This window comes from Microtus oregoni, unplaced genomic scaffold (genome assembly GCF_018167655.1).
Source record: "Microtus oregoni isolate MIOR12 unplaced genomic scaffold, Mior012 000048F_ref0000485, whole genome shotgun sequence".
NCBI classification, from domain to species: Eukaryota; Metazoa; Chordata; class Mammalia; order Rodentia; family Cricetidae; genus Microtus; species Microtus oregoni.
Window position 1 is genome coordinate 890,794 of NW_024543222.1, and position 18,179 is coordinate 908,972.

An 18,179-nucleotide genomic window follows, 5' to 3' on the forward strand; every position below is an offset into this window, starting at 1 on the left:
TCATCAGCAGGGGTGCAGGAGCCACTGAGCAGGGGTGCAGGAATCACAGAGCAGGGGTTCAGGAACCACCGAGCAGGGGTGCAGGAATCACAGAGCAGGGGTTCAGGAACCACCGAGCAGGGGTGCAGGAACCGCCGTGCAGGGGTGCAGGAATCACGAGCAGGGGTGCAGGAATCATCAGCAGGGGTGCCGGAATCATCAGCAGGGGTTCAGGAACCACAGAGCAGGGGTGCAGGAATCACCGAGCAGGGGTGCCGGAATCATCAGCAGGGGTGCAGGAATCATCAGCAGGGGTTCAGGAACCACAGAGCAGGGGTGCAGGAACCGCCGTGCAGGGGTGCAGGAATCACGAGCAGGGGTGCAGGAATCATCAGCAGGGGTGCCGGAATCATCAGCAGGGGTTCAGGAACCACAGAGCAGGGGTGCCGGAATCATCAGCAGGGGTGCAGGAATCATCAGCAGGGGTGCAGGAACCACAGAGCAGGGGTGCAGGAACCACCGAGCAGGGGTGCAGGAATCACCGAGCAGGGGTGCCGGAATCATCAGCAGGGGTGCAGGAATCATCAGCAGGGGTGCAGGAACCACCGAGCAGGGGTGCAGGAATCACCGAGCAGGGGTGCAGGAATCACCGAGCAGGGGTGCAGGAATCACCGAGCAGGGGTGCAGGAATCACCGAGCAGGGTGCAGGAGCCACTGAGGAGAGCAAGCCAAAGCTGCAGGGAGAGCGCTCCACGCTGCAAGGCTGCTGTACATGTGAAAACAGGCCATCAGGAGTGCTGGTGAGTGCAGAGAAAGCAGCACCCGTGTGTCCTGTGGGTGGCATGGGGTGTGTGCTGTGGGAAACGGGGATGGGTGGCACCTCAGAAAAATCTAGACAGAAAGATGCAGCAGTTCCTCTTCAGGGCGTGTATCTGAAAGGCTAGATGGCAGCGACCTGAGGAGGTTCTTGTGTTCAGAGAACCATCGAGAACAAAGCAGACAGGTATACACACAAACGTGGTCTGTCCACACCTTGCGAAGTCACTCCGCCTTGGAGGGGCGTGGGGTCAGAGTCTGGCTGCATAGCGGACCAGCCTTGACAGCTCTGTGCTCAGTAAAACACTCCTGTGGCAGAGGATGAGTTGCAGGGGACCCAGAAGGCAGGGAAGTGGTACGTCCTTTCACAGATGTCCTAGCACCTTTGTCTCACACAACCGAGTGTTCTCGGGGAGGCAGGTGGTGACGCAGTCCTGTGGTTAATTTAGCACCACTGAACCCTGCTCTAAAAATGCTTATGGAGGGGGCTGGAGAGATGGCTCAGTGGTTAAGAGCACTGGCTGCACTTCTAGAGGTCCTGGGTTCAATTCCCAGCACCCACATGGCAGCTCACAGCTGGCAGTAATTCCAGTTCTTGGAGATCCAATGTCCTCTTTTGGCCTCTTCAGGTACCAGACATGCATGTGGTATGCAGATACACATACAGGCAAATGATCCTACACATAAAGTAAAACAAACAAATCTAAATAATGTTATGACAGGAAACTTTGATATTTTCATACAACAGCAATAACAAAGTTGGAAGTCAGGTCTGTACTAAGAGACCTGTGGTCCCAACTACTCAGGAGGCTGACTCGGGAAGACGGAAGCATCAAAAGGGCCAGGGAAACTCAGTAAGAGCCTGTCTCAGAGGAAAGAATGAAAAGAGGACTGGGGTATAGCTCTGTAACAGAGTGCTTGTCTAAGGATGTGGGTCCAATTCTTGGTAAGGCATGCGCGCGCGCACACACACACATACACTGCCATTTCTCTCACTTTGGGGTTAGTTGTTTGGGTACATTTGTATGCAGATGGCATCACACACGTGTGTACTCTGTTTGAGTCTGGCTTATTTTGCTCAGCGAAATAGTTTCTTGGTGTGTTGTGCTGGCTGTGTATCAGTGGCCCAGCCTTCATCACCGACCCCAAATGGTCTCTGGACTGTTTTGTGGATGCACACAGAGGTTGACATCTGGTGTCTTCCTTGATTGCCATCCTCCTTATTTACTGCGACAGGGTCTCTCACCCAACCATTGATCCCTGAGTCTGCTTGGCTAGCCAGCCAGGAATCCCTTCTCCACTTCCCCAGCGCGGGGATGATGCAGGGTTTTCTGTGGGTTCTGGGGGCCCAAACTCTGATCACAAAACCTCCATAGCAAAGCTTTGTCCACTGAGCCATCTCCCCCCGCCAGGGCTTTATTTGTGGTATAAGTTAAACGTGTTGTTTCATTTTCCAGTCATGCCTCGATGGCCCAAGGAGGCAGTCCGGTTTTCTCTATTAACCATCCAGCCTATAAACGCGCTCAGTGCACTCGCTGGCTCTAAGAGTTGTTTTACAATTCCCTGGAGACGCGTCATATAAACAGTCACATCCTCTACCAGCGGGGACCATTGCGCTCTTCCCCCCCAACGCCAGTCTTTGTGGCTCCCCCTCCCTCTTCCTGTCTTATGCGGAGGTGAGGTGGACACGGGGATACAGGATACCCGTGGAAGCCAGAATCGTTACCTAGCTCCTGGCTTGTTTTAATTTTTATTGTTTTACTTTTATACTTGTTTAGTTTATGCATATGAGTGTTTTGCCAACATGTATGTCTGTGTATCGTGTGCATGTCTGGTGCCCTAGGGGGTCAGAAGAAGATGTTGGGTCCCACAGAACTGGAGTTACAGATGGTTGTGAACTGTCATGTAGGGACTGGGGACCGTCCTTTGCAGGAGCAACAAGTGTTCTTAACCACTGAGCCGTCTCGTCAGCCTTAACCCCCACTTTCTAAGGGGAACAGTTCCGTCCTTCTCCACTAAGTCTGATGTTACTATAGTACACAGCGTCCTTCCTCTCCTGAGGAAGTTCCTTTCCGTTCCTAGTTGGTAGGGTTTCGTCAGTTTTGCCAATAGGCTGTTCCATGTCTATTCATGCATGTGGTTTTGTGGCTTATTCTCGAACTAATTGCTAGAGAGGAAATAAAAAGTTGAAAACATACAGGTATGTTAAGCCAATCAGAAGCGTTAGGCCAGTCTCCTGCATTCCTCTGAGCTGTGCCAAAGTGTTCCTGAGAACCCTGGGGCTTGGTATATATGTGTATACACACACACACACACACACACACACACACACATTTGTTTGCCTGTTTGATTTGTTTATGAGACAGGTTCTCGGGTAGCCCACTGAGACCTCAATTTACTTTGTAGCCAAGAACGACTTGAACTTCTGATCCTGTTGCCTTTGCCTCTCAAGTTCTGGAAGTCCAGGTATATGCCACCCCTCCTGGCTTAGATTTCCAATATTTGTTTTTTATTCCCACAAAGATATACATATTAATATTATGAATAGCTAAGACTACACATAGATAGATAGATAGATAGATAGATAGATAGATAGATAGATAGATCGGGAGAGAGAGAACAGGTGCCCACAGGGGCCAGAGGAGAAGGCTGGACAAGTTGTGAGCTGCCTGATGTGGACGCTGGGAACTGAACCTGGTTCTGCTGCAGGAACATGATTTGTACTTACCTGCTGAGTCACCTCTCTGCTTCTAGCTAAGAGTTTATAATCTTTGAACTATTACCAATTTAAGACCCACCCCAGAACAGTCTCTTTTGCACTTGAATTAATTTTATTACTCTAGATGTGAACATAATGTTTCTTGTGTATTCCTTCCTCTCGACAATCTCCCATGTAGTATTCATTTCTATAACTTGTATGTGGACAGCTCATTTTGGTTATTATTGTCATCAGGAAGCCTAGGTTAGCCTCAGTCTCACTGCACAGCTCACTCATGCTGGCTTAGACTTCTGATCCTTATTCCTCCATTTCTGGAGTGCGGGGATGATGGACTTGCACCGTGACACCTGGCTTGATAGTTTTAGGCTCACTGCAGAAATCACCTGTGTGTGTGTGTGTGTGTGTGTGTGTGTGTGTGTGTGTGTCCTTGCTCCCATGAGGACCCAACCACCCCAGTGTCAGCATCAGCCACAAGACAGTGGATGGACCTACACTAATGGACCCTTATCACCCAGAAGCCCACAGTTTGCACAAGGCATTGTCTTGCTCTTGCATGTTCTCTGGGTTTGGGCAAACAGGTAATAACCTTGTGGTGTCGTAGAGAGGATTGTATTGTCTTGTGCTCCCCCGTCCGTATCTCCTCTCCTCCAGTCCCTGGCAACCATTGATCTTTTAATGTCTGCGTAGCTCTCCTTTTCCTGAATGTCACCATGTTGACATCACAGCAGGAAGCCTGCTCATATAACCATTGTTTTTCAGAAACACGTTACTCCAGCCCCGCTCCCAACTCCCAGGGACCAGCAGGGGCCTTCTGCCGCACCCTGACTCGGTGTCTTGCTGCCTGCTTTGTGGGGTTCTGGGAGATTAGGAAGGTGTTGGAGGATGGTACTACGACAGGATGTATAGAGACCCCAGCCTCTTCGCACACAGCCTAGCAGTACCATGCGAGGGATGGTAGGAAGCAGCTTTTGGCAGAACACTTTACAGAGTGCAGCGGCAGGGTCCATTCAGGGTCCACTCAGGAAGACTGGGGTGCATCCTGGGCCGTGGGAGGACCCTGCTGGCCTGACTTCCTGACGTAGGTCGGGAAGGAGAGCCATATTATAACTGGCCTGACGTTCTGGGGACTGTGAAGGGTTTGAATGGCCCTGTTTTCTCCTTGATGCTGAGAAAGGAGGGGCTGGACCCAGGCTTCCCAGGAATCTGTTCACTGGGTGGTTTACACCGGATCTTCTGCTCTAGCGGAGAGCAGCTACTGACTGCGCTGAGTCAGTATAAGACCACAAACCCATTCCTGCCTGCCTTTGCTCAGGGTATACCTGCGTTATTGTTTGAAGAACTTACTGCTAGATCTACACACCAGGATTTAACCAGCGATGCCTAAAACTATAATAAAATATTTTGCAAAAGAAAATGTAAATAATTCATGAATTAAAAAAAGAGAGAGAGAATGGCAGGTGGCATAGCCATACTACACGCTCAGGGAGGATAGAGCTCAGGTTCCATCCAGTCTTAGCTTTGCTACTCACTGGCTGTGTGGCCCCCTCTGGTCCTCAGTTTCCTTTTCTGAAGAGTGGGTAATCCCACTACTCATGCAATAAGATTACGTGCTATAAAAACACGTGAGGACCGGGCGATGATGGCACACGCCTTTAATCCTAGCACTCAGGAGGCAGAGGCAGGCAGATCTCTGAGTTCAAGGCCGACCTGGTCTACAGAGCGAGTTACAGGACAGTCAGGGCTATACAAAGAAACACTGTCTCAAAAAAAAAAAAAAAAAAAAAAAAAAAAACAAGAAAAACAAAAACGAAAACCTGAGGGCCAGGGAGGGGGCTCGGCGGGCGAAGAGCCTGCTGTGCGAGCACAGGGACCCGAGTTTGATCCCTTGCACTTACACTTTCTTTATAAAGCCAGGCCTGGCGACAAACCCTTGTAATCTCAGCACCTGAGAAAACGGAGACAAGAGGAACCCTGGGACCTGTGCTGGGCAGCTAGTCTGGCCAATCAGCGAGCTCCAGGGTCTCAGAGACCCTGAGAGGCGGAGGAAGATCCCTGATGTCGACTCTGGCCCTGACACAGGCTCTGATGCCCATGCACGCTCCCCCCCCACACCTCCCCTCCCGGCATGTGGGAAGCGGTCAAGCCTTGTCCTCATGTCATTACCCAAGGCCTATAGTTAATGTTAGTGGCCCATGTGTTTCCTCATATAAGCATGACTTTTCAGAAACAAGAACTCTAAACCTGGGTAGAAGCCCCGTACTGTCTAAGACTGTGACGGAGCAGCGGCCCTTCACAGGCCCCAGGGGACCAAGCACTTTACAGTTGCTTATTCCACACATATCCTTGCTATCGTCACATTATAAATAAGATGTAGAGGCTCGGGGAGGCTTGGTAACACGCCTCTGTTCACTCCGGAGGTGTGAGCTCTATCTAGTGCTATCTGCCGTTCTGGCAACTTCCTGCCCGTATCAAGGTACCTCGGCATCTGCTCATGAAAAAGATGTTTTTCTAGTCAAACCAAACTATCACTGGCCAAAGAGTAACGGACCCAACTCCCTCACTTGTTCGTTCCCTAGCATCTGGGGTGCAGCTTCCGGCAAAGCATGTTCCGTCGTATGCCATGTGTTTAAGCTCAGGGTGAATGTTGCGTGTCCCCCTCCCCATCCTTCCCCTGGGCTGGCATCGCAGAGAGATGCAAGGTCCTCACACCACCTGCTCTGCCAGCTCCCCCTCTAGCTCGGATGCCAACCTGCGGTTCCCCGACAGCAACGGCCTCCTGCAGACACCTCGCTGGGATGAGCCACAGCGGGGATGCGCCCTGGAGCAGATCTACGGTGTGTTCCGTGTGGACCTGGGCCACATGCGTTCCCTGAGACTCTTCTTCAGGTGAGTCTGCTTCCTGGCGGTGTGTATACGAGTGTGCGCAAGCATGTGAGCCTGTGTGTATATGCGTGTACAGATGTGTGGGGAGGCACATCCAGCCATGTGCATTTCCAGTCTCGCAGACATCGAGGGGCTGCAGCTGGTCTAGTCGATGCCGCTGCCTCCCTGATCCACTGTCACAAGTGGTAATCCCACTTGAGGTCATCCCGTTCTGTCCCCAACATCCTGCTCAGGAAAGAAAACCCACACCAGGTGGGTACTTGCTGATGAGCGGTGCAGGGTTTTGTGCCTTGGGGGCACCATGGGTCATTTGCATAGTTGGCCTCTAGAGAAAGGGGGCCTTTCCTTCATAGACCCCAGTCGCTGCCTTCTGCTGTCAGGTTTTTCCACATCAGTCCAAGTCAGCACCCTATCAAAAGTCCCTGTAGGATTCCCTGTGGTGCTGAGGTGATCGGGTCTGGTGACAGCCTGGAGGGAGATTTTGGGAAGCCCCCTTCCCTGGACCCCTTATGATTCAGATATGAGGGTAGAGGAGGTTGAGCAAATCCCTGCGTGGTCCAGATCTGCCTCCAGCCAGCCCTCCGCACTCCTCCAGGTCTCCTGGGTGGCTCAGGAATGGTGTGCAGGGTTCTCTGGATCCAGCTGCCTTTGCTTCCTGGGTAGAGGGAGTACTGAGCTTGGTTGACACCGCTCCTCACACAAGCAGCCAGACTCCCATGGGGCTCACTATTTCCTGCCTGAGGTGGCTGACAGCGTGCTCTGGTTAAACTCAGACCTCAGAACCTGCGTGAACGCCTCCACCCCTCCCCCACTCTGTGACCCTTTAGTGATGAGGCTTGCACAAGTGGCCAGCTGGTGGTGGCCAGCCGGGAGAGCCAGTACAAGATTTTTCACTTCCACCACGGCGGCCTGGACAAGCTCTCCGAGGTGTTCCAGCAATGGAAGTTCTGCACAGAGACGCACCTCAGGGACCAGGTAACCTAGCGGAGAGTGGGGTGGACATGGATGGTTAGGGCCAGGGGTGGAAATGCCTCTCCCAGAATACCAGCTCCCAAACCCATGGGTCTGGGACCATCCCGGGACACCTTCCTCACCGGTCTGGCTCTTGGGATCCCCTCTGGACGATGGCATTTGGCTGTCTGGTTTGCGGCGTCAGCCAGCAATGTGCTTGGGGTTGAAACGTGTGCCCAGGCCTTTCTGAAAGTCATTCTGAGCCCTTGAAGACTCATGTTTTGACAAGGCTTCTTGCCGTATTTTGCTCAATCTGCATACAGAGGCAATAAGAGCCCTTTAATCACCTGCTTAAGGTACTGCATGTGCTTATTAGAGCCGGGGGCTGACTTTACAGCCCTACCCGCAGAGCCTCCCGCCAGCTCCCATTATTACAATAGAGGTATGGGCCCCTCTCTGCATCGAGCAACCTTTGATTTTTGAATTAAATGTCAGCTGTGGTTTCGCCCTGGACTCGTGACTGCGCATGGAGACAGTCTGACAGGCTGGCTCCCCCGCTCACCGAACAGCGGGCCTTTGTATGTGGCCGATCGAATGGAATCTATTGCAGGCTCTCCCTGGCAGAGGGAAGTTGGGCCGTAAGGGGTATTAATTCTGGTTTTCTTTGCGGCCGGGGCAGGAGAGGGAGTGGGGGCGGTGGAGGCTGTGAGCTGCAGAGGGAGAGTGGTGTTAGGATGAAGGTATTTTAATTTTAATTGTGTCTAATTACACTTGCCATTTAGGAGTTTGTGAGCAGGGACAGCGCCTCCCCTCCTCCCAGAGGAGAGAGTGGCTTTGACATCCTGGGAAAAGCATCTCAGGCTCCCAAAGCCCAAGATCTGAGATCCTGCTCTCCACCCGGGGCTCCTCCCACCCATCCAGCAGGTCACAGATGAGAGGACTTGCATGCAGTTTTCTATCCGAAGGCCCAAGCTGCCATCCTCTGAGACCCACCCGGAAGAGAGTCTGTACCGGAGGCTGGACGTGTCTGCCTGGCTCAACCACCTGAACGATCTGGGCCAGGTAGAGGAGGAATACAAGCTACGCCAGGTACGGCGGCGGCCACCTGGTCAGCCTCCGGGGAACCCTTGTAGTCAAGCCGCGGGGACAGAGGGTGGGTGGTGGGCCACAGCCTCTGGAGGGTCCTGTTCGCTGCATTGATGGAGTGGTCAGGCGGCTTCACTGAGGAGACAATTGCGCAAGATTGGGGATCCCATGTGGGCCCTGCAGACTCTGAAGTATTAAAGCCCCCAGGATTAGTCCACGACGTGAGAATGACACATCGATCTCAGAGTGCCACCCCGGGGGGGCTTTGACATTGAAATGAGCCGGTTTGTATCCTGTATGGGAATGCCTCTCCAACACTTTCCCCTTGTAAACATGTGCAAATTGCCTGGGTCTGAATCGAGGCGCGCCAAAGGCCCCACGACACCCTTCTCTGGGGATTTGGGGTTCTTTGAGCTGCCCTGTTTTATACTCTATCCCCCCACCCACCCCCTCAACTTGTGCTGCTTCCTCCAGGCCATTTTCTTTGGCGGCATTGATGTGTCGATCCGGGGGGAGGTCTGGCCTTTCCTACTGCACTACTATAGCCACGAGTCCACGTCGGAGGAGCGCGAGGCGCTGCGGGAGCAGAAGCGAAAGGAATACGCAGCGATCCAGCAAAAAAGGTGCAGTGTGCCCCAGGAGTCCCATCTAACCACAGCGGGGAATTCAGAGGTGTAATTCATCACCGACCGATAGCCCATGAACCATGGTTTCTTTGGAGCGTGAGTCTCCCGAGAGCCAGCACCATTGGCAGTCTAGGGGCAGTTGCTACACCATATCCCCAGCGCCTTGGTCCAAGGGCCAGGATTCACCAGCAGCAGACTGGGCTGGGAACCTGACTTCAGGACTGAAGGCTGCCTCCCACAAAGGTTTCACTACCTACACGCTCCAGTCAGCTCTCCTCTGCAGGGCTGGACTTGAATTAACATGAGGAAAGCTTTGAATACACCACACACAGGCGCGTGCGCGCGCGCACGCACACACACACACACACACACACACACACACACGTCCTCTTGGGAGCTGGAGGATTGGTGGTGACAGCACACACACACACACACACACACACACACAGCGTTGGGAGCTGGAGGGTTGGTGCTGACAGCGCACACACATGCGCACGCGTGTGCACACACACCCTTCTGTTGGTGCCCATAGCCCTAGCAGCAGAGGTGGAGCTAGCAGAGCCCAGGCCTCTATATCCTGGAGGGCAGCTACTCCAGGTCCCCGGGGTCTGCTGGACTATTTCCTCCCTGGGTACTCCCGGGCATCCCCCTGCCACAGCTGACCTCAGGATGGTGTCTGTCTTCCCCACAGGCTCTCCATGACTCCTGAGGAGCAGAGAGCCTTTTGGCGCAGTGTGCAGTTCACCGTGGACAAGGATGTGGTTCGGACAGATAGGAACAACCAGTTCTTCCGAGGGGAGGACAACCCGAATGTGGAGAGCATGAGGTACCTGGTGTCTCTGGCCTCCCCGTGTGCAAGTCTATGACCGACCTTGTGGGACTCCCTGGCTGCTGTGCAGCACAGCTCTCCACCTGAGCAGGGGACCCACGGGTTACTTTAGCTCCTGACCCCTGTAGCAGCCACTGAGTCCCCGCAACCCTCTCCTGGCTTGGCCCCTGCCCCCGAAGGACATTCCCCACGCTGCCATGTGTACTTGCATCCCCTCACGATGCCTACTCTAGAACGCCATACTGAGTCCGAGGCTGCCATCTTGATATTCTGCTGCAGCCTGGCAAGTAACTGCACAAAATTAATCGCCCATAAAAACGACCTAGCCAGCCCACCCTTTGTGTCACAGTGAACCAACGTTAAGAAAGTAGGACCCACATTCCTGCCCAGCCCCTGCTCTGGGCTCTAGCAAATGCTGTTACCACTTGAAAAATGAGTCCCACTGACTTCCATCAGAGCCCAGACTTTATTTTTTGTTTTTTTGAGGCAGGGTTTCTCTATGCAGCTCTGGCTGTCCTGAAACTCAGGGCCCCAGCAGCTGCGCGACAGGCCCTGATGGGGACTACAGAGATGGGATGGGTCAGCTCACTCCCCACTGCCCCACCAGGAGGATCCTGCTGAACTATGCTGTGTACAATCCAGCCATCGGCTACTCACAGGGCATGTCAGACCTGGTGGCCCCCATCCTGGCTGAGGTCTTGGATGAATCGGACACTTTCTGGTGCTTCGTGGGTTTGATGCAGAATACCATCTTCGTTAGTTCTCCCCGTGATGAGGACATGGAGAGACAGCTGGTGAGGCGTGCTTGTGTGTGTGTGTGTGTGTGTGTGTGTGTGTGTGCATGTACCACTGTGTGCTGTGTGGGCGTGTATATATTTGTGCCTTGTATATGTGTGCTTACATCTGTATGTGTATATGCATGTCTGTCTGTGTATCAGAGGGTTCAAAGAGACAGCACACTGCCTTGTTTCATTTGGTTTTATTTTTTTGAGACAGGGTTTTTCTGTGTGTAGCCACGGCTGTCCTGGAACTCACTCTGTAGACCAGGCTGGCCTTGAACTCAGAGATCCGCCTGCCTCTGCTTCCTGGGTGCTGGATTAAAGGTGTGCACCACCACTGCTCAGCTGCTGCCAGGGGTCTTGAGGAAATGCAGCCACGACACCAGGAGTCAGTAGGTGGCAGAAACCAGAGTCTCCTGGGAAGAGCCCTTGGCCACCTCCAGGAGATATGTGTTTGGGTCTGGGCCAGCCTCTTAACCCTCTCTTCCTCAAACCCCAAAGACTGACTGTTTAAGACCCTACCCTGCTGGCCTTCTGCCTCCCTGCAGGGCTATCACAATCCAGCCTCCTGGGTAGGGCAAAGAGAGGGAAGTCCATGCTACTTGGCTCAGGTGTGTGTCACTAGCAGGGCCCATTACAGACCGCCAGGGCAGCTGTATGCAGTGGGAACAGACCCAGATGTCCAGCAGGCAAGTCTCACATCTTCCCCACCCCCACAAAAAAAAAGCTGACCTTTTGTGGGGCTCAGCTGACTCTGATCCCATGTCCCACCCCCGTGTCCTGAGAGATCAGCTGTACATAAACTGAGAAGCACCGAGTGCCTGGGGCCTGGATATTGTCACTGAGAGGCACCTGTGTTTGTAACAAGCTCCTGCCAGGATTTGGGTGGCCTGCCCTCCATCCCGCACATGGCCTGGTTTGGAAGTAGACAAGCTGACAGAGTGAGCGCAGGAGCCCAGGGCATTGATCTCTGAGGACAGGAGTCGCAGGTGCCCCTCCCATGGCTGTCTCTATTCCCTACGGTCTCAAGTGTTGGAGACTCAGCTGCACAGAGGGTTTGGGGTAACCGTGCTCAGTGGCCTCTGGCTGGATGACATATGCCTCAGCAAGTGATAGCAGAACTGAGGAGGGCAGGAAGCATGGCCCATAGATCAACCTGGGGACTAGAGGGTTGTGTGAGCAAAGGTGTGAGTGAGGAACAGCCAGCGGCAGAAGGTACAGGGCACTCGGCAGTTGTGCACAGTTGTGCACGCTGGATGTTCATTAGAGAACTGTCAGCCACATGGCGGCCTCGGCCTTCTGTGAGCCACCGAGTGGAGACCCTGGCCCGTAGGGATAGCAGTGTGCTTGCTTAGGAGTGGTAAGGAGTCCTGAGGCCCCACTATCCTCCGGAGCCTCTGATCCCACTCAGCAGCAGACAACTGACCCCTAACCAGACCCTCGGCCCCGGCCTCATCACGCGTCCCTGTGATGTCAGGTTTCCACGGTACCCAGGGAGGCAATTACAGGGTCTGACGCCATCACCCTAGCAGCCTGGCGGCACACGCCAGTGACTCATTAGCTGCTGGAGATTGGTTTCCTGGTGGCGTCAGCAGTCGGCAGCCCCCACCTGGTGCTGCCAGAAATAGCCTCTGTCAAGTCCCAGGCGACCCGGTGACCTGACACACAGGAATCCAGAATTTTGAAATTCAGACAGCGTCTTGAAACTGCTGTCAGCTCTGGGAGTCGCTGGATCGTGGTGGGACAGAAGGGGCTGTTGCTGGGGTTTCATGAATAACCCTGCTTGCCCTGCTTGGTTAGGCATCCAGTAGGAACAGCCCCTGGGGGTCGACCGAGGCTGAAGGATGACTTCACGCTGAGTCAGTCAGTCTCCTTGGCCACCCAGGAGGTCATACTATGCCGAGGGCTATACCCTGGTCTCTTGGGATATCTTTCGATCTAAGAGGCACGAGTAGACAGGTGTGAGCGAGATTCCAGCGGCTGGGGCTGGGAGATGACTCAGCAGAGTGCCTGTTGTACAAGCCTGAGGACATGAGTCCCCCCCACCCCAGAACCCGGGGAAAATGCTGGGTGTGTCCCAGGGAAGTTCACAGACAGGTGGATCCCTGCCCAACCTGTCCAGCTCATTGGCGAGCTTTAGGTTCAGCAAGAGACTCTGTCCGAAAAAGGTGGACTCGAGCTGGAAAGACAGCTGAGAGGGTTAGAGGATGCACCGCGCTGCTCTTGCAGAGGACCTGAGTTTAATCCCCAGCACCTGAGTCCGTCAGCTCACGCTTGCCTGTAACTCCAGTTCCAGAGATCACTAACTCTGGCCTCCTTGGCTACCTGAAGTCATGTACACAGGCCCATCTCTCCACGCATGATTAACAATAATAAAATAAGGGCTGGAGAGATAGCTCAGTGGTTAAGAGCACTGCCCGCTCTTGCAGGGGACCTGGATTTGATCCCAGCACCCATACGATTGCTAGGAACCATCTGTAACTCCAGTTCCTGGGGATCCAATTCTCTCTTCTGGCCTCCGTGAACACCAGACATCAGTGTGCTGCACAGACATACGTGCAGGCAGATCGCTCATACACATAAAATAAATATGTGCGATTTGTTTAATAATAAATCTTTTTAAAAAAATAAAATAAGGTAGACTGTTAGAAGATACCCAATGTCAACCTCTGGGTACACACACACACACTTATACACACACACACACACACATACACACACACAAGAGAGGGGGGAGAGAGAGAGAAGGGGGGCTTGTGGGGGGGCTCCAGTGTAGTCTGACATAGTAGCTGGCTGATGTGTTTGGCAGACAGAAAGACTTTCTTCCTGTGTGTGCTTTTGGGCTTGAAGATGCCCTGAGTAAGGTCTTTCTGGCCCTGGTGGGCAGGTTTTCCCGGGGTCTGGCTAACACCCTCCTCCCCCCTGCCACCCCCAGCTGTACCTGCGGGAGCTGCTGCGGCTGACACACCAGCGCTTCTACCAGCACCTGGTGTCGCTGGGCGAGGACGGCCTCCAGATGCTGTTCTGCCATCGCTGGCTCCTGCTCTGCTTCAAACGGGAGTTTCCTGAGGCCGAGGCCCTGCGCATCTGGGAGGCCTGCTGGGCCCACTACCAGGTGAGCGGAGTCGTCATCCTGTGCTTAGGCGGTGGGCACCCCAAACCTCCTCACCCCATCCAGCCGCCTGTGCCGCCGGCTTCAGACCTCCCCTCCCATGTAGTTGAAATCAGTGTAAATTGCTGGCTGACATGCTCCTCACTGCCTCTGTCACAGCCCGTCAGTGGGAGGGATATCCACTCCACAGGACAGTCACAGCAGCCCAGGATGTATGTCCCCACATGCTGTGGACAGGGCTATGCTGCCCGGCCCCCCAGGACTGCCGGGCCACCCTGAGCTGCCTTTCCACGGCTCCAGAGAGAACCTGGATCAGGGCCTCCACTCGTATTCCACACGAGCAGTTTCTCCTCCCCCACAGGGCTGACTCTACACCCTCAACTACACCCAAGCCATCAATGTAAGGAAGTCAGCAAGCCATTTTGACTCCATCAGCCTTAAAAATAATAATACTCCAGTTTGGAGAGATTACTCAGTGGGTAGAGTGCTTACCTTGCAAGATCGTGAATCCACACTGGAGTCCCTGAACTCTTTTTTTTTTTTTTTTAAAGCCAGGCATGCCAGACATGGTGGTATATACACTTTTAATCCCAGCATTCTGGAGGCAGAAGCAGACAGATTTTTGTGAGTTCCAGGAATATCAAGACTACACAGTGTGAACTGTCTCAAAACAAACAAAACACAACAACCAACAGAAAACCAAAACAAACAAAAACCAGCTGTGTGGTGCATACCTATAACCCTCCCGCCCCGTGCTGGGGGAGCAGAGACAGGCAGATTCCTGGGCTGGCTAGCCAGTCAGTTCAGCCTAATTGCTGAGCTCCAGGTCCCAGCGAGAGAGCCCTAGATACCATCTTCTGGCCTCACGTGGGCGCACATATGTACATGCACACGAGTGCTTGCACAAACCAAAAGCAGCTCCATCCGTGTGCTCCGGGCACAGCTCTGTCCTCCAGCCCTGACCCCGGCTGTGGAGAGCACGCTCCAAAGTCGCTCTCCCTCTGCCACCTGCAGCATCCACTGCCAATGCATCCTAAAGACTATTCCAGACAGACATCCAGAGTGGCCGGGGAGGCTGAGTCAGGGGGAAGTAACCCAGCTGCTCTCTGAGGTTGTTGGCAGCCCGCTGGCCACTGCCATGTTCAAGACCCACAAAGCAAGTTCATGTTGCCATAAGATTTTGGAATTAGTGGTCCCTTCTGGAACATCCTCCTTTCCCCATCAGCTGAGTATGAAACCCTTCCAGATGATGAACGAACCAGGAGTGAGCACTAGACGGGGAGTCACTGCCAGGTGAGGGCTAAGCTTCCAAAGGAAAGGCGTCATGCAGGCCCCTGTGCCGTGGCTTGATGCCCCAGGAGCTGGGACTTGCGCTCTAGGCCAATCCCCGTAGAATGTATCTCATTCTCCCCTCCTCCCATTCCTTCGGAATAAGAACGCAGGCAGGCCAAGGATGGGGACTTCAGTGTGCCTCTGCACACTGCTGGTCTGGTTGGGAGATGGCAGCCCACATGGTGTTATCAAAATATTCAACAGGGACTATCTAGAACCCCCGTCCTTCTACCTTCGTGTGTCCACAAAGTGGCCTTACAGGAGGCAGGGAGGGGCTGTGGGCATCTCGTTAGGGGCAGCAAGATGGTAGCGGCAGCCTTCCATGGGGCCTCGAGGGAGTGACTTAGGAGGGATCTTCCTAGATGCTCAGCCACCAGCCATAGACAGGGGCGTATGCTAAGGACACTTGGCTGATGCAGGAGGACTCACCACCAGGGAGTCAGCCGCCAGAACTTCTAGAGTCTTGAGGAAGCAGTCTGATCAGCCCTTCGCACACACGTGACACCCTCAAGACCTCTGCATGAGGTCCTGCCGTGAGTTCTGACAGGCTAGGGAGGAAAGTGTGTGTTCTCTTCCCTCATCACAGACACCTCCCAAGAGAGCACCAACGGCCAGGGTGGGGCACAGTTATCATCCATCGGTTTGTCACAGCGGCCCAGCGTGTAGCCGTCACCGCTGGCCCTGTCTTCAGGTGGGGAACTGGAGGGTGAACCAGAGGTGCAGGCTTCCCAGATAGCCTCGGCCACAGTCAGGGCTGAGCTCGGGTTCAGATTTGGTAGGGCCCCTCTGAGCTCTCTGTCTCCCCACAGACGGACTACTTCCACCTGTTCATCTGTGTGGCCATCGTGGCCATCTATGGGGATGACGTCATCGAGCAACAGCTGGCCACAGACCAGATGCTCCTGCACTTTGGGAACCTGGCCATGCACATGAACGGAGAGCTGGTGCTCAGGAAGGTGGGCACCGCACTGGCCTGACCCGTCAGGTCTGCCCCGGACAGAAGCAGGCCACATGCTGTACAGACCCACCCCTGCCCACGGAGCCCCACCCACACCTCACAGACCCACCCTGACATGGGAAGCCCTGCCCATACCTAAAGGGCCCAGCCCTGCATACAGAACCCTGCCCACACCTCACAGCCCCACCCATACCTCACAGACCCACCCTGACATGGGAAGCCCTGCCCCATACCTAAAGGACCCAGCTACACACACAGAGCCCCACCCACACCTCACAGCACCACCCCTGCCCACAGAGCCCTACCCAGCACATGGGCTCAGCTTGCTCATAGAGCCCCTCACATCACAGAGCCCCACCCCTGCTCATGGGTACCACCCCACCTCCAGAGCTCCAGCCTGCCCCTCACTTGCCTGTTGGGCTTTCTCTACCAAATCCACGGGGACTACTAGCACCTGATGCAGCCTCCTCAGCCCAGCAATGCTGTCATGTCCTCAGGGGGCCATCCCTGGACACAGTCCCTTTCATCTGCAACAATGTATACATGCCCAGCCAGTCTCCACCCAGGAGTCCAGAGCTAGGAAGTGAGGAAGGAGAGGGAAAGCCTCACTTCTTACCCACCTTGAGTGGCTTGAGTCTCACCCACCTCCTGCTCCCCACACTCTAGCTGACAATGCTTTGCGTTCTAGTCCTTTGGTGGTCCCTGGGGAAGAGAAGGGGTCCTTGGGCCTATCATTGCACTGACCTTGCAGTGGTGCATAGTACCTCGGTGAGGCAGGGGCCTTTTACTGTCCAGAAGGGAATGGGACAGGGTTGCAGGGGTCCTGCAAAGGACAGGGACGGCTGGGGGCATGCCCTTCTGACTCTCACACCTCACCTGGGGATTTTGTGTCTTAAACTACCCAAGTATCTCATGGTCCCTTTGGGCAGCCAGTGAAGACCCAGGCCACTGTGCTGTCCCCTCCATGAGTGTGTCCCTTGGTTCCATGTACTTCCACTATTCCCTTGCATCCCGATGGCCTGGCTGTCCCCTTAGCCTTTCTTCTCTCTGCAGGCCAGGAGTCTCCTGTACCAGTTCCGCCTTCTGCCACGGATCCCCTGCAGCCTACATGACCTGTGTAAGCTGTGTGGGACGGGCATGTGGGACAGCGGGTACATGCCAGCTGTGGAGTGTGCCGGCCACCACCCGGGCTCAGAGAACTGTCCCTATGGGGGCACAATGGAGATGCCATCACCTAAGCCCCCAAGAGAAGGCAAGAAAGGCCCGAAGGCACCGCGGGAGGCCTTTGGTTTCCGCAGATAGGAAAGCCTCTGCTCTTGACAAGGAGCAAGAGGAACTCCCTGGGGTCCTGGGCAAGTGGGAGGGGGTGGGGATGGATGTGAAGGGAACAGAATCTAGAAATACAAGGAAAGGCCTCTGGCCAATGCGAAGAGAGCCTTGTCACCATGACGACAAAATCAGACTCTAGAAGTGACAGCAAATATCAGATGCCCTGAGAATTCAGCTCCTGAAAGGCTGGCCCCGGATGTCTGCCTGCTGCAGGCTGCTGGCTGGTCGGGGGGGGGGGGGGGGGGGGGGGGGGAGGAAGGACTCCAGCAGAGCCCAGAGTCTCCACGAGCTGTGGACAAAGCAGGATCCAGAAAAGGCTTCATCCTCACATTGGCACTGGGGCACAGGTGAGCAGGACTGTCCTGAGTGAGTCAAGCGTATTTCTGAAGCCTCTTGGTCACAGCTGCAAGACCCCTCTGAAGACACCTGCCCAAAAACAGAGAGAGGGAGGGAAAGAGGGAAGAGAGAGAGAGCGTGTGAGCAGATGTTCAGACCTGAGCTTCCCACAGTGCCCATGTGAGTGTTGGGAAGGACATGCCTACCCCAGAGGCACAGGCTGGTTGACAAGTGTCAGAAGAGAAAATGCTTGGTCCTGGGGAGGTGAGAGTATCTAAATCCCCCACCAAGACAGGGGCACCTGAAATGGCTAGGGAGGGGGCTTCTGTCCCTTGGCATCTCCGCTGGCTTAGCAGCACTGGGATGCTCTGCCTCTTACCAAGGAAAAGGTCACCCCCACACTCCGTCCTCCAAAGCTGAGGACTGAGGTTGGTTAATGGCGTG

General features: G+C 54.4%; 1 protein-coding gene across 2 annotated transcripts in view; it reads left to right on the forward strand.

The window, feature by feature from the left end:
* The window catches only part of Tbc1d16 (TBC1 domain family member 16), an 80,756-nt gene extending 63,139 nt beyond the window's left edge, over positions 1-17,617 (forward strand). The window contains exons 4-12 of one of the 2 annotated variants that reach the window (XM_041635939.1): positions 6,239-6,400; positions 7,225-7,372; positions 8,270-8,437; positions 8,909-9,057; positions 9,752-9,886; positions 10,497-10,683; positions 13,604-13,783; positions 15,922-16,068; positions 17,124-17,617. In XM_041635939.1, the coding sequence (XP_041491873.1) occupies positions 6,239-6,400; positions 7,225-7,372; positions 8,270-8,437; positions 8,909-9,057; positions 9,752-9,886; positions 10,497-10,683; positions 13,604-13,783; positions 15,922-16,068; positions 17,124-17,372 (1,525 nt within the window). In that variant the 3' untranslated portion in view covers positions 17,373-17,617. The remainder of the gene's footprint in view (positions 1-6,238; positions 6,401-7,224; positions 7,373-8,269; positions 8,438-8,908; positions 9,058-9,751; positions 9,887-10,496; positions 10,684-13,603; positions 13,784-15,921; positions 16,069-17,123) is intronic. The other variant, XM_041635940.1, reaches the window with a different exon arrangement.
* The last annotated feature ends 562 nt before the right edge of the window (positions 17,618-18,179 follow it).